This window comes from Sinohyriopsis cumingii, chromosome 4, assembly GCF_028554795.1.
Source record: "Sinohyriopsis cumingii isolate HCF-2022 chromosome 4, ASM2855479v2, whole genome shotgun sequence".
NCBI classification, from domain to species: Eukaryota; Metazoa; Mollusca; class Bivalvia; order Unionida; family Unionidae; genus Sinohyriopsis; species Sinohyriopsis cumingii.
This window is the reverse complement of record NC_142964.1, coordinates 15,332,084-15,359,285: the sequence shown is the minus strand read 5'-3', so window position 1 is coordinate 15,359,285 and position 27,202 is coordinate 15,332,084. Positions and strand designations below refer to the sequence as shown.

The window sequence follows — 27,202 nt, the reverse complement described above, 5'->3', positions numbered from 1 at the left end:
CTGACAAAAGTGCGCTGATATGCAGGGCAATGCTTCCGTTCTTGTCCTTCGTCAAGACAGGGTTTAGAGGCCAAATATCCTGAGAATTTTGATCCACAAAGCTTGTGTTGCTCCCGATTGTTATAGCCATATTCACATTTCTCACAGTAATAACTGTATCCCAGGAATGGGGCACTACTGGTAATAACATCGAAATGTTCATCGTGATGATAGACTCCTTGACTCTGCCAAAATGTCTAAGAGTACCGTCACCGTTTGACCTTTACTGTCCTCCTTCTCTCATTGACATATCTGCTACTGATGCTTCTTCCTGTCGTTTCCTTCTTCTTGCCTCTTCGTCTTGCTGTTGCTGATGAATGAGAAAAGCTTGTTTTGTTTCTTTCTGTTGCTGTACAAAATTTCTCTAATTTTTCTTTCTGTCTCTGTTTAAAATCATCGACTTGCGGTAAAGAAGGTGGGGAAGGTGCTGGTACCGGAACAAATTCTTGCGAGGAAGAGAGAAAATCCACTAAATCTCAATTAAAATCGGTCTCTTCTAGAAGTAGGACTGTGTTGATTTTTGTAGCTGCTGATATTCCGTCGTTTCTCGTCTCCACGGCCGGTGCACCCCAATTCATCGTCGTCTTAGTTTTAGCCATGTTATAAAACTCTGTCGCATTGATTCACTTCGCACAGACGCTAGCGCATCTGTATAGGGAATATGACGTCACATGCAACTCTCTTCGGATTGGACAGACTCCACACTGCGACTGAATTTTGTAACGCGTGTTAGGATTGGTGAAAAAACGCATTGTGTTTCGATCCGCTCTTCCACTATAAATAACCGTAGTGCCATGTACATTCCCGAATAAGCGTACAGGTCGTTAATCCAAATAAACATTCCATTCACCTGTTCTCGTCACAAGATGTAGACTAACGTAGAATCATCTACCCTCGTATCGTCGATGCTGTTCCGCACAGACTTACCCATGTATGTGAAATCATCATAGACAATCATCGGGATCACCGATACAAGCGTTTGGAAAAGAAGAATTTATGTGGAGAGACAAGGCTGTCTGAAGCGAGTCGTCCAGAAGTCAGAAGAAGTTTGAGGAAAAGAAGAAGACCTATGCGATGCCCTCTATGATAACGGAATGAAGTTAACATTTAAACCAAAGGCACTTTTCGGGGTCACTCTTATGCCTCGAAAAGATTTACTTTCTTGCCGAAAGATTTTTTTTAGTCCATTTTATAGTTAACGTATGACAGATTGATGTTCATCAATCTCTCTGTATGTTGTGTTATATATGTCTATGTCTAGTCAAGCGTTCTAGGTTTTTTCCCGCTGTTTGCTCCGATTGAGGTCAGTCCCTAGCTATATTGTTACCAAGCGTGACCTCACCTCACCTGTTCCATTCTTATTGTCCCTATACAACAACCTCACTTTCCTTTGTCGCTATACTGCCCCACTATTCTCCATGTTAAATTCCCGTTGTCGCTATACAGCCCCAGGGGGTCCGTAAAAACAGTGTCGCCATACAGCCGAACGATCTTCTTAACTAGGTTTTCCATTGTCCCTATACAGCCCCCTATTACTACTGCTCTGTATCTTTTATTTGTTATAAAAGTTGTCATCTAAAACTCTAACTAAAATGGGATGATTTCGTCCACACTACAGCAAACATCTTGTAAAAGACAATGTGCTGACGAGAGGATAAGTAAACACACCTAGTCAACAAATTAGTAAATAGTTTATGAATTTTAACAGAAAATAGTTGCTCACATTAAAATCTTAGGATGATTCGCAGTCTCACAAAGAAATACGTGTGCTTAATACATTAACATACGCCAGTAAATAACTAAACATGAATATTACCCCAACCCTCCCAAAAATTCCCCCAAACGACAATTTGTCTCGAATATCTTTCACAATATCCACTTTGGCTACCACGTTGGCATACACGACACGTACCAAACATGTAATTAAAAGATCATAAACATAATCAATATACTCCCTCATTGGCAAAAAAATTAATACAAAATCAATAAATTATTAAAGCTAATGGAGTGTCATATTTGGTGGTTAAAACGGAATTAAATCATGCTCTTTATAAGTATGTATACTCTATAAAAAATTAATAATCATCGCATGTGGGATGTGATCTTAATAAAACAAGCTTGTAACCCCTACATAAAAAAAATTATTTTAGAAGATGAGATTAGAAATAATGCCTATGGAAATAAAATAATAAACTTCTAGTGACCAATTACTGTTAAATTTATCATCTAACAAATCTTTTCGTTTCATAATATGTTTAAGATTAATCTACATAATTTGTCAGCTAAGATTCTTATTGCTGATGATTATATGTAAGGTTAATTAGCTTGCGATCTCAGATTCTTTTATTATTTAAAATATGAATAAGGATAATCTCTCTAATTTAGCTGGAGATGCAATTTAAAACTGCATTAATATTTTGAGACTTTGTCTGTTATATAAATAACATTTAATGTTTCTATAACATGTAAACTGTTAAATAGTGCAGCCAAAATTACCTTTCTACAGTGGCTGTTTCTGAGTAAAATGAAAGTAGCAATATTAATATTTCGTTTGTGGAAAATTCTAAATAGGAAAACAAAATCATGAATGTCCCTATGAAGTCTATATTTTCAAATATCTATCCACTAAATTTTTAAATTAGAAAATATTCAAACTGCAAAAAGGTATATATATATATATATATATATATATATATATATATATATATATATATATATATATATATATATATATATACCATTTTTAACAAGGTATTTTTAAGAACACTGGAAAATCTCATGAATCTTTGAAAAATAATTTTGAAAATGTATCAGGCTTAAACTTTCAAAACGCGAAAACATTCATTCCACTCCAAAACGCGAAAATACTGCCTTAATTTTAAAATATCATAAGTCTTTTTCACCACTCAGGTTTTATTCACATAAAAATTTTCATAACGAGTATATTTACAGAATTTGAAAATAATAACATAAGGATTATAAAGCCTATTTCGGTAAGTTATATATGAACGTGTTTTGTGTGGGCCAGACTGGTTACAGGATAACTTGTTCCGTAACTGTTCTAAGCTAGAAAAGAGTTATGTATCTTAGTCCGTATTGCGTGTTTTATAAAAAACGACAACAACAACAACAACAACAAAATCAGACAAACAAAAACAAAAGAAAAAGAACAAAATCGAGTTTGTTGGTTGCCATTGCAGGTTTGTCTTTTCTAAATTAGATTAACAAGTGTGTTGTTTGGATTTACATAATTTGAAGGGGAAAAAAAAATAAATGTATACATCCCTTTATTTGCACCCGCTGCTGAGAGGGAATGCGCTTCGCCTTCGCGTCGTTGTAACCTATGTTAATGGTATGATTCATTTTAAAAATAGGGGCTCTTAGTTAGGGATAATTTTTTTAATCTATGGGTACAAGTTAAATTAGAAGTCCTAAAGATTGGAACATAGGGTGGGCGGATTTAACTAAAATTCTTATGACCAGTGGCCTGTGAGTTTTTAGTTAATTTTCTGATGACCAGCGGCCTGTGAGATTTTAGTAAACATTCTGATGACAAAGTGGATGAATTTTTTTTATTAGGCCTAAAAATCGATGAAAACTGGCCAAGGTTTTCAAGAAAATTCTGATGACCAAGTGGGGGATTTAGAGCACATAATATTAATGATATATGGCTTAGGGTTTTCAAATTATGATAACCAGTGGAGAAGTATTTTCAATCAAACTGTTACCGTTTGAATATTAAAAGTTATAACTAATTTAGTAACTTATGTTAGAAATTAAGATTGTATGAAGAAATTATTTTAGTCAGAAGTGCTTTAGAACATTGTTTTTCGCAAATTGTAAATTATATCAACGCAACAAGCAAGTCGAATGTATAACATATAATTTTAAAACGAGTAAAGTGGCCCCAAATCTAGGATTTCTATATCATCCTCTTTGACTCTGTGTATCTAGCATTTTTGGATGACATTATAAAGGAATAAAAAAAAGATAAGAAAATCCATGCTATAAATAACTCCAAATTATATCTCATTAAATTCTGCTAAATATTCTGAGGTAATAGCAAGAATTACACCTTGATATTCTTGATATTGTTCATTATATATATATATATATATATATATATATATATATATGACAGAATATTATTCACGTGTTAAATAATACATTTTCCATGTGATGATGTGTGCTATTTTATGAACCCGTAACGAAATTTATATGAATATGACTGGTCAATTATCGCGACAACAAGAACAATATTTCTGGTAATAACTCTAGCATGATAATACCTAGATCAGTGGGATGGGTGGAATTTTATTTCTTATTGTTTCTCGTTAACCTGATATAATTTCTTTTTCAACTAATATCATGGATATAATGGGGGTTTTATTCTTAAGATTATGTCAAGGTTATTTTCTTCATGCTAATTTCTTCCCTGAAGATTTTTAAAGGAAACTTTTTTAAAAATCATGACCAACTTTTTCTTCGGAAAAGGAAATGATTAGTGATTTGTGTGATTTTGATTTTTTTAACGTAGCTTTAACTATTTTCCAGTGAAATCGCTACGATGTCTGCAGTGAGACAGTTTATAATGTCTAGCACTGGGGCATCATGCAGCAGACATGTAGAATGATGTCCCACCCAATCACATTATCCTGGCATAAGGCCAACCAGTCCTAACACTAACCTCTTAAAGCTGAGCGCCTAGCGAGTCAGCAGTTAGTACCATTTTTATAAGTATTTTATATGACTCGGCCAGGGTTCAAACCCGCGACCTCCAGCATCCGAGGCGGACGCTCTAACCACTAAGCCACCTTTGCGGTCCGGAAATGATTGTTTCTTTCCCAGTTTTGCATTGTCAGTCGTAATGTGATTGACTTTCAGGGTGCAATCTGATTAAAATCAGATCTTCACTGTCCTATGTGAAGGACGGTGGTGATGTGATCTCAGATTGTTCTAGGGTGAAGAAAGGTTCACTAGTCACAATGTTCCTTCGTTCGAACGTATTTGACAACAAGTGATTCATTGGTCAAAAGGTTCATTAGTTCGAAAATATTTGAAAGTGGGTTCACACTTTTTAAGCCTCGTTGGTCCGAAGATATTTGAAATTGGGATCGTTTGATCGAAGATTCAATATTTTGAATAGATTTGTCTTCGTCAGGAGCCTCGTTAGTCCGAATATGAATGACTGAAGGTTCATTGATCCAAACGCGCAATTAGTGTAAAATATCCAAATAGTGGTTAGTTTGTGCAGTACTAAAATAAAATCCAACCATATTTAAAATAATAAAAAAATAAAAAAAGGAACATGGAAATCCCTATGTTGTGCTTTGAACCTCGTCAATGACCAGAGATTAGAACCATGCGTCTTGTTGTGGTACACTACACATCATAGGTTTTGTGCAGTGTCACTTTATTGTTTTGGACTTCACACGTAAATCCCGGTATTGATATTTGAAACTCGTATGTGACCTTGACCTGGGATCTATGTTTGGTACGCGACACATTCTCTAGCAAAGTTATGTACATGTACAACGTCTCATTGAAATGTCGCTGCCCATTCAAAAATTATGAACCGGACAGAATATGCGGGACGGTGTGACAGACGCAAATCCGAACACTTTATACTGCCTGCTGTTGCATTCCTAATCACGTGACTACGCAACCTACATGCCAATGACATCAGCGGTCACACAGTCACGTGATATCAAAAATAAACCATTTCTTGTGTTGCTTTGTTGTTGTTGTAGGGTTTAACGCCATTTTTCAGCACACGATAGGCCATATATGGCGGCCAGTATTAATGGTGGAGGAAGAACCCGGGAAAACCCCGGAAAGAACCACCGACCCACGAGAAGCTACTGGCAAGCTTTCTCACATACCCACACTGGCTGAATCCGAGACTCGAACCCACGCAGACAGAGGTGAGATGGCAGTGGTCCGTAACGGACAGCGCTTTAGACCACTCGGCCACTCGGGGCCCCCTTCTTGTGTTGCTGTGTGTTGCTAGATTGTGTAGTCACGTGACTAGGAATGCAAATGGTAGATCCCGGGCAAGTTTCAGCAACGATGTACTTTCGTCTCGTATGTCAGCGGATTAAGGACATAATGATCGCAGTTTCTGAGACAATAAACCATATTCCTATCGATTTCATGCAGGTATATCTTGAAAGGTCGTTCAAGTTTGCTAGGCCGATAGTAAGCGGCTACCCCAAATGATGTCGGCGAATTCCAACTTTTCGATAGGGAATGGACTCTGACCATACACAACAACATAAATGTCCAAATATCCAAAATGGGGTGACAAGGGTCAGAGGAAACTCGGCCTAGCCTTCTAGAGTAACCATCCATACGTTCTCTTTCTCAGGACATCATCGATCGGTCCTTGAATATCTGTACAGATACTGATGCAGATACACCAACATGGGCTAGTATCGTTGCTTACAATTGACCTGTCATTACGTATACTATGGGGTCGTCCATTAATTATGTCAACAAAATAGGGGGAGGGGGTTTAAAAAGTTTAACAATTGTTGACATGGGGGAGGGGGGAGTTCAAGATAAATTGACGTCAACAATGTTATTTTTTACAATAAATTTAATAAATAAAAAAAAATAGGAAATTAGTCGGTGCGTTGGTATGGCGCACACTCGCTCGCCCGTCAACAGCCCACCAGTTTAATCCTAAACTGGTTGAGCTCTTGCCAAGGAAGTCTAGGAAGCTAGAATATAAACTCTCGATTTTTTCATGAATTTAAAGTGTTATAGTCAATTTGAAATCTGTTAAACAAGTAAAAAAAAATGTATTAAAATTTATTTGTAGACCTTTTAATTTCCATAATTCTATTTTTAGCATAAAAGCCAGCCGTATAAAATACTGTTAGTTGGGGGGGGGGGGTAAAATTGTATTGGGGGGCTCACTGAAAGTTTGACAGTTGTTGACAAGGGGGGGAGGGGGGGTAAAAAATTGCCTAAAAATTGTTGACATAATTAATGGACGTCCCCTATGTAGTTATTACATAGTACATGTATGACAGACAGGTTAATTGTAGGCAACAATACGAGCCCCTGTGGATACACTCACTCACCGGAGTGTCTACTTTTTGAAAAGTTCAGATATGGTAACCCAAACTACTACTAATATCAATGATCACAGATTACCAATTAAGTGCTTAGTATGACATTTAATATTAGTGTCGGGTAATGTCCTAGGTGGCAAGCGTACCGAGCTAGAAGCGATCTTTCACCTACATACATGTATAAACATTACTTTTAAAACGTATTGCGTCAGAACATTTTGTTGTTTCAGTTAGCCCAAAATAGCTGATAACAGTAGAGCGCTACTTTATGCAAACGTAATGGTAATTATATTTAAGCGTAAAGAAGTACTGGTACTGACTTTTGTTCGACAAAGTCAATGCTGAAAACTGGATAAAATGTTATTGAGTTCTCTATGTCTCATTCTCCCGGTTCGTGTCACTTTATACCCTGGAAACAACAGTTTAAAGTGTTTTTAAAAAAAATGTATTCCCCAGTGTGATATAATATCGAAAAATAGTCAAAAGATAGATAGAGAGAAAGAGAGAGAGTGTGTGTGTGAGAGAGAGAGAGAGAGAGAGAGAGAGAGTGTGTTCAGTAGCGTACTAACGGGGTGGGGGATGGGGCGGTTGCCTCCGACGCCACATGTCTTGGGGCGTCAAAACCACGGGCGCCAGAGGTAATGGGACGCCAAACCCCTTTGGGCTTTAGTAGTCGCCCAGCGCACCATTTACCCTTAGCACTCAACTCTCTGTAGGAAGAGAGGGGCTTCCTTTTGAAAAACTTTTAAAGTAAGAACAAGTGTACCTCTACAACCGTTGCTACAACTCGACAATGAATCAGCAATAGGTTACTATCAAGAACATTTGTTATACAATGAAATGTAAGTCGCTACGACTTTGTGAAGGAGTCACTTAACCGTAGACAATCCACTACACAGTAATAAACAACTCGACATGAAAATCGATCAGCGATTGTTTTGAATCACTTTGCTATGCGGACCCTGAACCTCAATCTGCAGGTCAAATAAGCCCTGATATCAAGATGAAACCGTCCACATGGTTCAATAATGTAAAAATCACTGTCAGTAAAGCTTCTTATATGGGGGGGGGGATTCATAGTTTTGGTGTTTCACTTACTAGGTCACTGTTGCACACTAAGCTGCATTTCCTTTTAAAAAATATATGATTCTGCAGTCTCTGAAAGGTTAAACAAAAAGATCAATGTCACCTAATATTTGATTGATTGCATGCTTAACAAGAAACACAGAGTATAAATTAAGCAGCATGATCGTAGCATTCACTGGGTCCGTAAAAATTAACTAAATGAAAACGTATCCTTTTTCAAATAGCTTAAGAACAGACGGATGCACGGAAAAGGTAGTCCAGTGTGTGTGTGTGTGTGTGTGTGTGTGTGTGTTAAGTATGGGAGTAGTAGAACTAGACTAGATTAATATCTAAGGCAAAGAAGATCGATAAGTGAGATGGCAGTGATCCGTGACGGAGAGCGCTTTAGACCACTCGGCCACTCGGGGCCCCGTATAATTAATTAATGAAAAGAGTTTCAAACAATTCAATATATTCTTTAATCGACTCATTTCAAACATAAATCGCAATTACAATTGTACATAAGGCAATGATGTACTACGAATAAATGGCGCCTGAGGCGACAATGATGGCCCAAAGGGGTTCTGGCACCCCAAGACCTCTGCCGCCAGGAGCAACAACACTGCCAGCCCCCCCCCCCTTTAGTACGCTACTGATATAAGGCAAAGTAACTGAATGTTATTATTCTGGGTACCAACTCAGTTTAAAGTAACACTTTCATGTAACCCTAGCCATTAACATATTTCCAGTGCTAGCTCCTTTAGACGCTGAAGTTTTTTTTTTTTTTTTTTTTTACCTGTTGGAGGAGAGATTCTACGATGAGCGCTTGCCGATGAGAACTCTTAAAGATATTGTTAAAAGATTATAACAACCGTAAACATTGTTATTTATTAAAGATGTTGGTATAGGTATTCGCATTGCTATCGTAAAATATTATCCGAGGGAAATGAAAATTATTTCTATAAATTATATAGTTGTAAGATTCGACTCATAATGAAAATGCGATTTTGAATTCAGTATCGATTTAACAAGAAAATATTTTTTATTGTTTCTGTCTATATATTTGTAATAAACAGTTACTTTTATCCACCATAAACACTGACTTTGCCTGGACCAATAACAAACTCAATAACGATCGTCGTCTTTCTGTGATCAACATGCACGTTACGATTTATAACCATCAGACAAATAGAACTCAAGTTACGATCTAAAAACGAAAACGTTGACGGACGGACAAGAGAAAAACTATTTTAGCCCACGTGATCTTGACCTTGACTCAACCAGCCCCCACTGGTTTCATCCTCTGCACAAGAGAAACATCTATACAGAGTCAGATCACCATCGGACAGATATAAATCACCTTATCATCCAGAAACGAACATTACGGACAAAAAGCTATATTTTTAGCTGGATATTTGATTGTCTAGCCTACAAATGAATAGAGGACGTTCGTTATCCGAGAGCAGCATTTCTCTTACGTTTCATGTCCATCAAACGAAAAAGAACTTACCATAAGATGGAAAATATACGGACTGGCAGAGGGTGGAGGGACAGGATGAAAACAAAAATAATGTAAGTCCTGCAATAATAGACTCGTTGTATGAAAATGAGTGAAAATTGGCGGATTTATAATAAATCTGTCGATATTTTATCCAACATTTAAACGAAGGTGAACACATTTGTGTGCGATATAAATAACGAAATACTAGCCAGACAGCATTTAAACGTCTGATTTGTCGATATACGGAGCCACCCCCACCCCCAATTCATTAAAGAACAACTAAACTAAAATTTTGCAGATAACAAAAAGGCAAGAAAAACCGCAATATTTGCTTCGTTTTTGCCCGCTATTATTTCTGGGTCAATACTCTCCAGTCCATATCCAATGTAAAAGGAGAAATAAAATAAAATAGACCAATAAATATTTTTTCATTATATTTTAAATTCGGACCACCAAACCTTCTGACCCCTGAACTCTTCCTTCGGAGTAATGAACCTTCAGATAAATAAAACCTCTTTTCGATTATGACTCATCAAACAGATTAACCGTCCTTCTGGATTAAAACAACAACAACAATATTTGTGAACCTTCAGAACAGTGAATCCTTCTTTCTGAACAATGAAGCCGTGGGCCTAATACAGTTGTGACCGATGCACTTTGGTTCAGCGAACCTCTCGAACTGAGGATCCTTCGAAGTCAGGTGCGCCCACAGAATTAGTGTGTGTGTGTGTGTGTCTGTTAAACATCTAGTGCTCAGTTATTAAGTTTTACGGATGTACTGATGTAGGCCAAAACATGTTTAGTGGTGAAATCCAGATCCGGCCCCTATGTGCGAGCGTCCATGTTCGAATCAATCAACCTTACGGGCAGGAAACCTTTCTTTCGTTCCGTAAAACCTTCGGACTATTGAAATGTACCACTTCCACAGACAACAAATTGGCCTCATGTGGCCGAGTGGTCTAAGACGTTTGCATTTACAGATCGCTATCGTCTCACCGCTATGCTTGTGAGTTTGAGTCTCGGCTTAGCCAACGTACCAAGGTGGGTATGGGAGAAAGTTTGCCAGCAGCTTTCCGTGGGCTAGTGCTTCTTCCTGGGATTTTCCCAGATTCATTCTCCGACAGATATACTGATCGCCATGTACAGTCTATCAGATACTGAAACACGGCGTTAAACCCACCAAACTAAACCTAACCGACTGACAATACCGACTGGGTAATAAACAAAATCGCGAACAACCGCAATGTCACAAGTTACAGTGCGAAAATCTAATTTATAATATAAAAAATATATGAAAATATGCTATGATACATATAAATGAGTTACTGTGTGGTTTATCATCAATGTAACTTAATCCCACCCGCACCCAATGGGTTTCAGTTAGTAACGATTCGTCAATCGTTGGCACGATTTAGAAAAAAAAAAACCAACTTTTCTTTTCCAATGTAGGTAATTGTTACAATATTTGAGTTTGTTGTAAAACTATGGTTTTCTCGACCAACGATGGTAGCCATGAGATACTTTTTATTTTTATTTTTTATTATTCTGTCACAAAATAAGTATATGTTAGGTTTATGATGTAATAAAGTCATTAAACGTTGCTAACCGGCGTGTACGAACTGTTATGACCGTCTAGAACCCCATACATTCTTCGTTTTTGGCTTAGGGCGTACGGAGTTCAAGACGGTATTAAACTTTCCCTACACTTCATAAATGTAAGTCACAGTCCTTTGGAGCATTCCGTTTTGATGTATTGGCGCTGAGATATATGCGCAGATTTGTAATCTTGATTTTCATTGCTCGAAACATATTTGTCTAAATCAGTAAATTTTTTACAAAGAGATCGAGTTTTAATGGTTTGCAATATTACACAAAGTCTCGCACTACTGTTGTTAGTTACTTTAGTCTAACCGAAACTATAGGATGTTCTGATGTAATGCGTTATAAAAGTAATGTGTTACTTTTATATAAATGTATGTATAAATTTGAAAAGATCGCTTCTAGCAGGGTACGTTTGCTGTTGTCGGTCACTTACACTAAAAGATGATATTAGGCATGCAATTAGTAATCAGTGACCATTACCAGTAGTAGTAGCATTGATAGTAGCAGCAGCGACGAAACAGCGGTAGTCATGACAACAGTGACGTTGGTGGTAAAACAGTTATTTGTATTCACATTGATCAGGAACGAGGAACTATAAAAATGCGGACGCATGTAATACTAGTCCCTGTGTTCGAATGGATATCAACATTGTCATCGGCAAAGCCGCTGCTGCCAATATTGTCATTGTTGGTTATCGTCCTTTTCTTTCTCGGGGTGGTGGGTGGGCGTTGATGGAGTAGCTCAGTTGGTAGAGCGTCGGACTAGTAGTCGAAGGTTAGATTCCCAACCTGGTTAAAATACATTTTATTTTTTGGCATGAAGATATCTGGAGGCTGAAAAAAATTTATTCCAAAATCCCTGCCCCCCCCCTCCTCCGCCAACCTCCCCAAATATTAATTGGTCGGTCGATTATTTATGAATGAAACATTTGCTAAGTTTCAGTGGGTGTGTATTGCATGATTTTATGGACCTAAAAGTTTATGTCAATGTGGTCATGTAAGCGCATTTATTTAAATTAAATTAAATATTAATTGTTTTATAAAATTTAATACTAAAATAGTTTAACCAAAGTCTGTAAAATCATGATTGTTGAATGCTCTGCACATCCAAACATCTCCAGAGGAAACTTGTTGATCGCTATGAACTTTTACCGTGGTAGCCAGGTACTAAACTGGGTCAAGAAAAAAAGACGTTGATAACAGGGTAGTAAGAATTTGTTTTCAACAGCGCTGTTTTCATTGTGACATCACAGAGCGCGACAATCAATCCAGTTTTTACCGGATTACACATTATGTTGACCACGTCCGGAACTATATACGTAATTTAGCACTGATTTTGCCGTACATACTTCTCGGGACATTTAAATAAGGACCTTCCAAAGGAACGTGGACGTACGAGGATCCAAATAAAGCGAATAATTGTCATTTAAAGTTGTGTATAATCAAATTTTAAAAACGATGCTGGTCATTGAAATAGTCGGTTCAGAACGCTGACATGACCTTGTGGCTTTTACTATAACATGTTTAGTCAAAAGTAAACATTAAACACGTTGCTCTGTGCATACCTCATTTATAGTGGATTTATAATGAAACCACATGACACTTCATGGAAAATTGCCAGTTCAAAAATTATATTGGAAAGTTGCCAGTTAAAAAATTGTGTTCTCAACATGAAAAATTAATCCGCGTGAATGACACTGATTTGATATTTAATATCACACACACACACAGAGTAATATATTTTCCTCAAAAATATATAACACGAAGCCTAAAAGGAGTGAATCTGAAAAGGGCCGAAATATTTGGAAAACAGATGATACAACTTGTTGCGAAGCTTAACCTAATTCCACGCCATTGGCCTATTTGTAACCGAGTTGACCTATTTTGTAAGCGAGGCTAAAAGCTACATGTATTCTTCAAAACGAGGCGCTCATTTAGACGCATGCCCAGTTCAACATGCGATATGGCGGAAACAGAGGAGTTGAAGGTAAGGAATGTGCTATTTAAGTTTTACCGTTCGCTATATAACGAAAGTTATCACTTCAACGGGAACATCTAATACTTACAATAAACCGAAACTTACTGCTGACTTTCTGTTAGTTTTGAAAGGCTAGTAATTCCAACAGCCGTATTTACTTCGCGCGCCTGAGAATTGCACCGTGAAATAAATGATTACACCGTGTAACAAATGAATAAAAGCTTTCTGATTTTTGTTTTCATTATAACAACTAGATCAAATATCCGACATATTTTTACTGTCTTATAAAACATTATACTTTACAAGTTTGTTTCATTTGCTGTAAAGTGTTCATAATATCTTAGAAACACCAGATAACTTGATTGTCAGCAGTTGGATTGTAATAGGCAAAGTTAAAGTGGGTGGGTGAGGAATATATATATTGTTGTAATTGTAGGTTTCGTTACTTTTTAAAGACGCTGTCCAGCCTCATGATAATTATCCTAATGCAGTGAGAATGGCAGACATTAGTTTTGTGAGGTAGTCTGTCCACGTACGTGTCGTATTTTTAGTTTTTGTTTTGTTTCTCATTTGAGATAGCAAAAAAAAAGAGGATTCCCTTCACCACTGATTCCAGCATTTTTCGTAATTTTATCAGCGACCAGAAACCTTTCATTCTTTATGCCTTCTTTCATTCATTTCCCTTGAATTAAATATACCTTTACCATTCATGTGCCCAGTTTATTTTGTAGACTATAAACTTAACAATTTTGTTTTCAATTTGCACACCACACCCAACACCAACAGTAGCAGAGACCAACCGTGCGGGGCACAATTTGGAATGAAGCTTTCACCCTCTGATTAGTTTGGACTTTAGTCCGCTTGCTAGTAATTAGTAGAGCTTATTTTGACTAACCTTTGTATGCAGATATTAAGTAAAATCTTTTGACCCATTTGGTACAATTTTTTGTAGAACACTCACTATTTTAGTATTGATCCCTGTCAGACCTCTGTATCCATCACTTTCAGAATTGCTACTTATGGTTTTGTTGACTTGGAGGTATCGACCTATATGAAATGAACTTTAAAGTTTGTTCACCCTGCATGTTTGATGCACCATTAGTTTTAAATCCTACTAGTTTGTCTTTCATATTGGTGGCCACTCCAAGTATCTTGAAAGCCAGTTTGATATTTTGATATGTCTTGGTTATGGGTGGAATCTGCTGGTCCATTATGAAGAAACTTGTCCTCAATTTTACCCTGGTTGCATGTTTTATGTTTGAAAGGTAACCACTAGTGAAGCCATTTGTAACTGCAAAGTTGGGATGTCTCAATGGAGATCTGCTATACTTTCAGTGTTGGCTATCACAGTTAAAATAATGGCTGCTGCCTTTTCATTAAAGTAGTTAGAACTATGCCTTTTACTTTGCCTAAGCAATATATTGTTCTACTGAGGTTAAAGCTCAGGTGATCTTTTGGTAGGGTATGTGCAGTTCCAGATTTTGTAAAGAGTTTGTCATATCCTGCTTGCTTTAGCTTCAACTGAGCTGTTACTTGTGACGCCTCTGGTTTGGATGCAGTTTTTAAAGAAGAAATGTACTTTATAAACTTGCTGTTTACAAATGCCAATGCCAGAAACAAAATGGAATGTCATCACAAAGCATAGAATTCAGATATTTATTAACTCAAATACTCAAGTGCCTTCCATTCACTGTGTGACGGTTTGAATGCTCCCTGCATAAAAAGTACAGGACATGAACACCGTCTGAACTATAAGGCCAATTTCATACATCAAAATAAGGGCTATACTAATGAGTCTTTGCTATACAGCATACCTGTCAACGTTTCATAAGCCAAGTAGGGAGAGTGAATACAGAATAGAGAGAGTGGAACCTAAAATCGGGAGGTTTTTCATGGCATTTTTGTGCATTATTTTCATGAATCATTGACTTATATCTTAAAATACATACGATATTCTGAAAGGATCTAATCTTTCTCCCTGTGACACTCCTTAATTTTCCCATGTCCTGCCGTCTTTGTGTATATTCTGGTAAGCTATGGCCAAACTGCGCAATAGCTAAAGGCTAGTCTTAAGTAAACAAGCAAGAAAGCCATTGTGAATAATTAACAGTTAATTGTTATCATTACAATTATCTTATAAAAGGGACTGGTCCTCTGACATAGTTCAAAGAAACCATGTTCTACAGTGAATGTTATGTAGGCACCAGCAATTGACTGGCAAATAAACAATGTCCTATTTTGTTGCAACTAGTGGTGCCTAAATACAGTCTCAAGCTACTGTAATGTGGCAACTATTTTCCCACAATTTATATCCCACCTTATCTTATTCTCAACTTGAAAGGCATTTGACATTGTTTAGTAAAAAAAATATTTGTCCTGAAATTGGTGGTTCTTTCCGGGCTTTTCCCGGTTTCTTCCTCCACCATTAATACTGGCCACCATGTATAGCCTATCTTGTGCTGAATAATGGCGTTAAACCCTACAACAACAACAACCTCTCTTTTTGCTACTGGAGACCACAGAATTGTTCAAATTAGGAAATATTACCCGTTCTTTAATTTTAGGCTGATACATTTTAATTCCCTCTTCCTTCATGCAAATTACTTTAGCTAAAGAAGACAGGCTGAATTTAACAACAGGATTTTTCAGTATTCTTGGCAGTGAGTACATTATTTAGCTGATATTACATGATTATGTTTGTTTATATAAAAAAAATTGCCCAAATATCAGTGTATCCCCTAGGAGTGCAAGACTGAGAGTCAAATATCACCATGGTGTCAAAACTGGGGGTCAGACTGAGTTAAAAACAAACTTTGGTATCAAAACTGGGGGTCAAATTAAAAATTTGGGGGTCTCTGAAACGCAAATGAGGGTAAATGGAAACACTGAATATATAATGTAAAAATGTTGGCATTATATTATTGCCATGCACTTTTGAAGGACTTTACCATTTACAGTAACCGCTCCAGTGGCCTAGTGGTTAAAGTGTCCGTCTCAGATGCGGGAGGTCGTGGGTTTGATCCTCGACTGAGTCATACCTAAGACTTACAAAAATGTTACTAACAGCTGCCTTGCTAGGTACTTAGCATTAGGAGGTTAGTGTTAGGACTAGTCGGCCTGGTGTCAGGATAATGTGACTGGGTGGGACATGATGTTGCTTGTCTGTAGCATGTTGCCCCATGGTAGACATCACTATAAACTGTCACACTGCAGACATCGTAGCGATATGACTGAAAAATTGTTAAAGCTACATTAAAAACCTAAATCACACACACCAGTTAAAGTGTTTTCTCAGGCTTTGCTTGAAAATGGAGTTAAGAGAACCCTACTAAGATCAGAGAAAATATATTTTACTTACTGATTGATGCTGATTAATGTACAGAAGTAGATACTTCCCTACTGTATTCTTATCAATACACATCAGAGCACTTGCCAGGGCCTTTTACAATAGCGGTCATGTAGGGCTTCTGCTAGGCTTGGCATTTGTCGCCAAATGCGGAAGTTTTTGGAATTGGCACTATTTTTTCTGACTGCCAAAAGTTGCTGGTGGCAAATTTGTATAAATTAAATATTTTATTTTTTATTGATAATAGGTGATTCAGGCCACCTAATACCTGTTTTCACTATCTGCATCAATCAGTGGATCATGTCATTAGATGACGAATAAGATGTATTTGAACATGATTGCAGCTATCTGCAAGCTGTCAGTCAGTTTTGAGAAGCAATTAAATGTGACTAATGAACGGCGGATATACAGTATTGTTGAACAGGTCAGCAAAAAGATTCGGTGTCATTTGCATGTGTTTATGAGACACACTTGGGACTGCTTAGTGTGTTAGGGATTATTTACTTAGATAACACATTTTTTGTGGTTTGAACTTAACTGAGTAACACAGGATGACGCTACAAGGATGACAGTCGTCAACTGGAAAGAACCAGAGTCAATTATTTCAATGAAAAATTAAAATGTACTTCATAAGACAAGTCAATAGCAAGCACAAAGAATATAGCTAATCTAGCTTTGAAAAATGAAGATTAATGTCCAGCTGCATCTGAGGCAGTTTACCAGGTTACTTGTTGCCCCTAACTGCTCTGGTGGCCTAGTGGTTAGTGTCCACCTTGGATGCTGGAGGTCGTGGGTTCGATCCCGGCCGAGTCATACCAAAGACTTACAAAAATGGTAATAACAGTTCCCTTGCTAGACGCTCAGCATTAAGAGGTTAGTGTTAGGACTTGTCAGCCTGGTGTCAGTATCATGTGACATGTCTGCAGCATGATGCCCCAGTGCTTGACATCACTATAAACTGCCACACTGCAGACATCATAGCAGTATGACTGAAAAATTGTTAAAGCTATGTTAAAAATCGAAATCACACACACACTTGTTGCCCCTATTTCTATTAAAGACTGGGAGAGGGGGCTCGCCAGTATCTGATCAAAACAAACTTATAAAATTCTGTAGGTATATCTACTCTGAAAAATTTAATGGGAATTTCTGTTGATGGGCCCAGTGTTGAGAAATCTGATTTCAAGAAGGCGTTCCAGAAATGGTCTTGGAAAAAATGAGGCAGTCATTGATAAAGTGTCAATGACATTGTTCATAAAGACTATTCATTGTTTAGTATTATCAGTTATAAAGAAACATTCTTATTCATTCTTGCTTTTCATATCCAGTAGATTGAACTTCACGTGTATATAATGGTGTTCTTATATTTATTAACCCTTTACCTCATGCAAGCGTCTTTGGACGCCTCTACACCATTCGCATGGAAACGCTTTTTGATCCCTCTACTCCAGTCGCATGGAAGCGCCAATATAGTATTACACATATATTTAAGTCCCTGCATCATGGCATAAATTGGCCCCTTTGGTTGAAAAAGTGGCTCCAACATTTTTAATCTGACGAATTTCATGGTGCAAAGTAAAATATCTCAAAGGAGGTCCTGTCAGGACACTATTATTACCGCCTTCAACACTTTAGAACCCACTGATACGCAATGCAAGTTTTAATTGCTTTACTATTTCCTGATATCATTTACAAACATGTTAAATGAACATCCTGTCACCAAATTCAAGGCCCTAACACTAAAACGATATATGTGGTTATCTCCTTTTGTGCCTGTAATTAAGATAATCCATAATAATAACTGCCACTTAGCCATTACCTTTTGCACCTCTTTTGGCAATGTACGAGCTTTGGTGCTGGTTTTGTCTTTGCTCATAGACATATGATTGTCCAGTGGACTACTGGTAATGGTGTATTTTATGGATTTGAGTCATTTCCACTAGCAGCAGCTCAAAATATGTTAAACATATTAATTTTTAAATTAAACGGATTCTTAGTGATCATTCTTAAAAATGGACATGTTACCTTTAAAAAAGAAAACCTAAAATAGCTGGTGCTTGGCTAGCCTTATGCATAACTGCCAACCCTCACATTTTGGCATGTATTCATGCCACATGCAAAAAAAACATGAATTTCCCAATTCTCAATTATTTTAAATCTTTAATAAAATAACCGCTTTCCTGTTAAGCATTAGTCGTGATAATGGCAGTTGCCGAAATGGTCCAGTACTGCTGGTAGAGATATTAGTGGAACTATAGCATGTGCTGCAAACACTGATTTGAATTACCATTTGGCACCACATCTTCAAAATGTCTTCAGCAACAAGGAAAAAGAAATGTATTGCACAAAAAGTGAAGTTTAGTTTGGAATATACCAAAATTGGCAGTGCATTCAGCCATAAGACACTGATATACATGTTTGTTGCACACTGTGTGCCACAAATTTTAGCATTGGGTATAGTGGCAGAGACGACGTGAGGAAGCACATTGGTAGCAAAAAGCACATAGAGGTTGGGAAAATTAAGAACTCGCATCAGATTTCATCTCTCAACGGAAGACCTGCAAGCTACCAACGCTGAAGCATTGTTTGTGAGTTTTCTTGTTGAACACAATCTACCTTTACCTTTATCAGCTGGAGACTATGCTAGACATTTTTTCCGACAAATATTCCAGGACTCGAAGATCGCTTGACGGATTCATGTCAGAATTCACTAATTTTTATCCCTATTTTCACTAATTGCGAGCCTGGAGGGTTAGCAGCTATGCTTATCTTTATCAGGTTTTACAGTCTGAGATGGGTCATTCTGGTTCAGATGATTCTGACTGTCCCTATTATATAAAATCAAGCATTTTTAGCCAATATCAATATCAGCCTAAAATCGACATACTTTCTTTAAACACAATATCGTGATTAAGCAATAGTTCTCATCAGTTCTGGACTTTTAACTATTTACAAATTCCCAGATATGGTCTGTTAAAAGAAATGCTCAGATACATGAATAATGCTGCAAATTTATATATAAAAATACTGGGAAAAAAGGAGGCTATACATCAAAGTTTTTAGGGTCAATTTCCCTCGAAACAAAAGTGACTGATTACCAGTTGTTGTTAAGGGCCCTGGGTGGCTGAGTTGGAGTGGTCCAAGGTACTAACCTTTGTAAATCACTCACTGTACACATTTCACCTGCACATATTAAACCTCAGTAAGTCTTGATGATGCATTGTTAATAACATTGATAAAATCAAAAATACATAGAACATGTTGCCTTTTTTTTTTTGTTGCCCAGATATCCAAGCAGGCAGATCTCTTGAATGAGCAATAATGAAAGCCTGCATTTTGTAATTATTTATTTATACTTCCAACTGATTGAGTTGAGAATACATATTTGTATTTATTTACTGAATAATTATTTGGTAAAATGTTTTGCCTGTATTGCTATATAGACCCAATAATACGATTGATACTGATACACATAATGAGGCAAATGACTGTCAGTTTCCTGTACTTATTAAGTAAACAGTAGATGATAAATAATGCACTTGGTTGCAAGATGCGAGATGATAAACCTGCGCCCTGCAGTGTTGCACTTAAGGGTAGGGTCGTTGTCCCCCATTCTCCAAAACTGGAGGAAACAACATTTGAAAGTGATTAAGGAAAATAATAGATGCTTTCATTTAACTTTAGTGTTCACTTATTATCTATCATCATTTCCCCTGGACTAGAACAAGCAGTAACCACCATTTGGAACTGAATGCTGCGCAGTTCATTGCTCTGGAAGTATCAGCCTCTAATTCATTGCATGAGACCCTGAAGTATCAGCCTCTAATTCATTGCATGAGGCCCTGGAAGTATCAGTCTCTAATTCATTGCATGAGGCCCTGAAGTATCAGCCTCTAATTCATTGTATGATGCCCTGGAAGTATCAGCCTCTAATTCATTGCATGATGCCCTGGAAGTATCAGCCTCTAATTTTTATTCACAAGATGTGAAGCAGCAGAGAAACTAGAGTACTAGTGGCTGTTAAGTGACCAGTCGAGAACATTCAAACAAATTTGGAATGCCTTCTTCATGTGGATACATGTTATCATTTGCTGAACATGCTGACAGGATTGAAAAAATAGCATGCAGTTGGCTGTAGGTAGGTAAAATTCAAACTGCAAGGTGATCACCTTGTGTTAATTTGTGAAAATGGAGTGTTGTCCAAAAAATTCTTTTTCACAAACATAATTGCAAAGCACAGTAGAAACTATACATTGCAATTAATTTTATCTGACAGGAGTATCTAGATAACACTATTATAATTACAATTAGGTAATTAAAAAACAATACTGCCACTTAAACTACAAATATAATTTTTGTTATTTTGTAAAAATTTCACTCTAAAATGTGTTAAAAACATTTTAAAACGACTTTAAACCCTATTACAGGTACACATGAGCACATTTACAGGTGTGTTCTGACCACAGTCATCCATTCCCAACACAGTGGTCACTGCTGACTAACCTCAATTTTACACTGCATGTCTTGAGAGTTGATTCTAAATTAAATTGGAATCTTTTGGATTTTCATGTTTTGGTTATTAAAAGCATAAAAATGAAATTGTTTGATCTGGTGACAGATGATTAACTATTTATACCGGTTTGTAATTACAATGATGCAGTCTGGGTGCTACATTACAGCAGTTATTCAAAAAGCATTACTAAAAAAAAACAATTGGCACCCAGTACACATATGGAAATATAGTGCCACAGATGCCTTGTGGATACATCTTTTCTTAATATGATCAGTGACTTTCTCGCTTCATTACAATTACTTTAAGCCAAACAAAAAATGTTTGTTCCTTACTGCACTGGTTTTTATAGTTAGGTTGGGTAAGTATTTTTTTACCGTATATTTAATATTTGTATTTTCCCCCATTGTTATAGGTTATGTATAATTGTATTTTGGACTTGACTTTGTCTATAATCAAGTTCACTCTATTCCTGATTAGAGACACTGATGTTTTTATTTTGTAAAAAATATAATACATGTACATTGATAATATTTCCCAAGGAGTGTGGGTTAAATATTCAGATTATTATTAGTTGTGGTAAACATATTTATTTTGGTCTGGGTTTATGTATATTGGAATTTTCCCATAAAATACCATGCCTACCTGATGTTTACCACATTCCCTACCGTAATTTTACTAAGGAATTGTTCTATAATTAAACTTTTGTCCAACATCCTGGCTCATTTTTGTGTCTTAATTTTTTATATAATCTTGTTTATATGAGATATTACTCATTCCTGCAATAACATCTGAAGCAGGAATCAGTCTTATTATTGTGTTCAATGTATCTTTGGGTGGATTTTATTCATTGGAAATACAAAGTGCTCTTAACTGATATACTTGGTTAGAAATATTAAATTGGAATTAGAGTGAATTCTGACGAGGACTTCGTGGATTATATATTTTGATTACATTGAAGACTTAGCACATCATCACACTTCAGGGCACTGGCACATTAGCACATTCAAGACTGGGCACATGAACACCTTCAACAGTGTGGATCTTAACCCTTACCTCATGCAAGTGCCTTTGGACACCTCTGCCCCATTCTTGTGTAAGCGCCTTTGGAAAACTCTATCAGGTTCATATGGAAGTGAGTTTCGATGCTGCTACATCATTCTCATGGAAGTGCATTTGAACACTGCTGTAAACAGCGATTTTGAACGCTGTTTAAGATCTAATCATAATCCGCTTTTACAGTATCTGGGTTCGATTCTCCACTCGCCAAAATGAAGGCTGCAGATTTTGTTCAGTACTTTGTGGAGTTTGGATGATTAGCAGACCTGCTGCCCCTTACAATTTTGTCATCTTATGAACATTGCCTTTACAATACGGACTTGTGGCATAAAAGCAAAAACTACTGAAAAATTATTGTTGCTGAAATATCCAGATAATTGGTTCATCTGTGTTTGATTTGGAGCCGGGTTTCATATTAAAATTAGTGAAATTAGTCGGGGAAAGAGACTAACTTGACAACAGCTGTAGTAGCTGTCTAGGGTAGGTGGCATCTACGTTGGGGAATTTGCTGGTAGAGCAAACAAACAAATGTCTTCACTGTACCAAAATCAAATTCAAAAGCTCCCCCGAACCATTTCTGCCTCTGTATATTTTTCAGCCTAGTGGACTTCACAGGAGACATCCTGATATCATATTTCTATAACTGGCTTGATTGTTTCTGCTTCACAGATCTGTTTCCTGCATTAAACTAAACATTTAATATCTCACTAATGAGTTGTCCAGAAGTTGATTTGAAAACATATAAATGATTATAATATATCTGATCAGGCTCACACTCACTTTCAACCTCTTCCTCAAAATATAAATGTTAAATAAATGTTGTTTATGTGTAAGGGCTGGCAAAAATTTTCAGAGTTCAAGTATAAAATGTCTATTTCTTTTAAATATATATACAAGGTACTCTTACTAATTAGAGAAACTTAATCTACTATCTTGTCTCTAATATCTTCAGGATTTTCAAAATCTAAAACTAATTATAAGTTCTGTAAATAATCATTTAATTAATTTGCATAAACACAAATGCATGTTGTTCTCACTTACTACATTGACCATAGAGCTAGACCTGTTAAACCAAATGATTAATTTCCATAAGGCCATGGGGTGAGTGTGCTGTAAAGATTCTGCTTATAGTGTTTTAGACTGCAGAAGCAGAATATTTCTTGAAATGTGGATTCTATCCAACATGACAATATACATGACTAGAAAATTTAAAAACAGTTGAATCATATCAAATGTCCCTGCTACACAGTACCCGAAACTCTTTATCATGATCAAACTGTTGATTATAGAATTTGTTAAAAATGGTTCCTTGAAAGTGATGCATGTTCAAGACAAAATGGAAAATAAACCTCTCGAAAAGTGTTAATAAATAATCAACACAGAAGAGTGAAAAGGAATATTCAGATTCTTGTGAATAAAAGCTAGAAGGGACACAAATACGTTTATTGGACAGCATGTGCCAATTTGAGTATGTCTAGTGGCAGGAGATATTGCCATCGTTGTGTGAAATGCAAAAAAGAATTTCAAGAATTATGTCAGGCTGAGAGATAGCAACAAGTCATTGAGCTGCATATGGTTTGGAACTAAAGTTTGTGCAGCTGTGTTAGTGGTAAAAGTCTGTGTTTACTTTAGAAGCGTTTAAGTTGAACATAATGTTTGTCGTCGCTGCATGTTTTGAATACCGAACTTTTAATTAAGTTTTCTGGCTTTACAATAGCAGTTTATGATAATTTCTTACACCTTACTGAAAACTGGTCAATCTTGCGGGGAAAAATCAATTGCCTTACTGAGACTGACTCATCAGGGTTGGCAGGTCTAGATTAGAATGGTGACTAAAAACTTAAGTAACTTAGGTGCAGGCTCTGGTGTTGATGTAGGCAACACTGAATTTTTTAAAATTTATCAAATTCAGATGATTTAGTGAAGTAGACGCAGACAAGGTAAATTTCGAATATGAGAAATGGCAGCTATGGTTGGCCACATGGCTTCACTGGCTTGATGGGGAACAAGTTCTCTCAAGATTTTTAAGTGCATATAAAAATTCTTTGATGAAAATTAAATATACAGCTATAACGATCAGATTTTACTCGTAAACTATCTGTACATAATATGTACCAAGAATGTAAATTGGATAAAATTGATGTTGAACTAACATCAACTATAACAGTGAACAGGCAGGCCTATGTGTAAGGAGTCAAATATGTAACAGGTATTCTGTTTATAGTGCAGTGTGTGCCTTTGGTACATGCATATCAACTGCTACAAACCCATACACTCCCAGGTAAAGGGTTAATTTGCACATCACTGGTGGCTATGTGCAAGCAAGGTGGGGATAATTGTTGTTTTTTTTTTGCACTATACCCTGCGTTAAAGCTATAACGTTTTGCATGGAATTATTGGTTTTTATATAAACTTTAAAAAAATGAAATCTTGTGTATCTGGCATTATTTTAATTTTACTGCACATTTTAAGGTATGCTCTACAGATACATTTTTAGAGAGATCAGTGATTATACCATTTTTTAAAGGTATTTTTGATGTGCATTGCCTGAAATTGAGTTTTGAAAGTGGGTCAGACATGTAATCCAAACCAGAAGATGCATTGCCAGCATGAAGGAAGTAATACTGGTACATTGTGACGTCATTCTCGGGGTTTGAAAATATGTTACACTGCAAATTTATATCACACACAAAATACCTTGTGCATAGCTACCACTGGAATTTAATTAGAACTTTATTCATTAAGACTAGTGATAGAACTTTTTGGACTATGTACGATTTAATCATAATAATGTTTTAAATTTTCATTATTTATTCTAGGGAAATAAATTATTTGGTGAATTCCAGATAGATTTATTGTGTACAGATTTATTGATTATATTATATGACCTGTTATAAGAGACCACCTGTCATGAGAGATCATGTTTTGGCAGGAGTACCAGTAGTGTTTCAAGACAGGTTCCACTGTATCTTGTACAGAAATAGTTCAGACAAATAAACCTTTGGAACATCAAGTAGTCACCGCTGTCATGCACCGTGAACATACATGACTTTTGATTATTAAAAACAGGACTACCTTACCAACCCTAAAGCTAAATTGCAAAGAATTTAAATGGTTGCAGTTTTCATCTACATAATAATAACATCTAAAAAAATTGAAGCTAAGTAGCGTTAAACAAGACAAATATAGTGTTATTAATCATATTTGAATAATATTCTGACAACAGAAATAATCACGCTTTCTGTTATATATCTGTGTGTGTGTGGTAAAATCCAGCTTAAAAGAAACGTTGACACTGTTCACAAATAACCTTTAATGCAGATGGCTTAAGCATTCTCATTCGAGGTAGTGACATTTAATAACTATTGTTCACCTACTTGTATCTTGCATTTGTTTGATTTACCTATATTGGGCTAGTTCCACTTTGTGATCTTGTTTACCTATGCAAATTAGCACAAGGAACTCACTGCAGCCTTAAAACACACCACACTAGCTATTTCGAGTCAATTAAGTAAACAGCATTGGTGGTTTATACCGAATTTTTCCTTTTAATTGCCTTTATTTAAATTGCTGAAGGATAGTTTTACATCAGTTCCACTTGTTACTGATTAATGTTTATACATGCTACATGTAGCAGACAGATATTGGAGTATTTATTATTTGTTCTGATTTTGGAAGTTACTGAAAACTGAAATTTTCAAAACACAACACAGGCAGGAATTTTGGGAGTAAAAATTGCATTCTTAGCATGAATGCCATGTTGCAGCAGGTCAACATCTTGAAAATATGCATGATTGAAGCTTTCTCAGGTAAATTACCAAAACAGACTAATGGTGAGTTACTTTCAAGTAGAAGTGAAACGAAGAATCAGTTTATCGATACATGGATCCTTTTTCCATATCAGTACTCGTGTGAAATCAGTTAGCTAGGTTCTAGTGTTGTGTTGTAGCGAAATGTATTCATCAAGCCATCAGTAGCTAGTGTTGATATCAATTACACCAACAAACTCTTACACATTCACTGGCATATATTTTGAAAGCTGATTGACCATTAACCATTTCACAGGTAAGTAAGCAATATTCACGGTCTGATTTCCACATGTTATCTTTTGCCAAAAAAATGAACAAACTTGTATTACAAAACTTTAACAGTAGTATGTAAATAGCATCTCATGTTTTAAGAACAGAAAAATGCATTTTCTATACTGACAGAATGCATAGGTTTATATCAAGCAGTGATGAAAACGCAGGGGTCCAGAACACAGCCAGATATGTGGGCTGTCGACCATTGTGACTCGGAAGACTTGCATGTGGCAGGAAACTTCTGGTGTCCACTTTGGAAGGAGTCTGCACTTTCTGAGCTTGGTTGTAAAATAAAAAGAAAAATATAGCAGTGAAAAAGGATTTGTCAAGTGAAATTTGTGTTTTAGTTGCACATTTTAATTTGGTTTTGGTATCTGTATAAATGATTTTGATTGTGAAAAATATGTATGATGACAATTATGTCTGCTGGTGTTTCTATGAGAACTGAATTAACTGCTGACTGTTTTGAAATTTTGATTTTTGGACATATTTTCCTTATAGTTAAACTAAATTATGAGCAGTATTATCAGATTGGTAATGTCATTTATATCAAATCAAAAAACGAACGGAACAAATTTTAAAAAAAGTTAATATGCACACAAATCATAAGTGTTGGCGGTCATTTGTCCGGTGCAGTCAACTCCCTAGAATTTTTCACTTGAATTCTGTTGTAAAAATTATTGTGTGTGTTGCATTAAAACTATCATTATTTATCCAAGTCATTCACAAATGTGATCAAAGATAGCATGGCAACCAGGCAAAAGGAGTACCCAGTGAATTCACAGGAGTACTGTTTGCATTTTGGTTAGCGAAGAACAAAAAAAAAGACCATTGTGCACATTTTGAATTATCCCCTAATCTTTGCTGGGGAACTTGTGATATTGTTTTTCCATCCTTTCATTGTCTGTCTATCTTTTACCACATTTCCTTCAAAACTGTTTT

General features: G+C 36.3%; 1 protein-coding gene across 5 annotated transcripts in view; it reads left to right on the top strand.

Moving 5' to 3' along the window:
• The first annotated feature begins 13,189 nt into the window (after nt 1–13,189).
• Nucleotides 13,190–27,202, top strand: part of LOC149800657 (E3 SUMO-protein ligase PIAS2-like) — a 102,329-nt gene continuing 88,316 nt past the window's right edge. For all 5 annotated transcript variants that reach the window (XM_089954692.1, XM_089954691.1, XM_089954693.1 and 2 more), the window contains exon 1: nt 13,190–13,272. In XM_089954692.1, the coding sequence (XP_089810818.1) occupies nt 13,228–13,272 (45 nt within the window). In that variant the 5' untranslated portion in view covers nt 13,190–13,227. The remainder of the gene's footprint in view (nt 13,273–27,202) is intronic.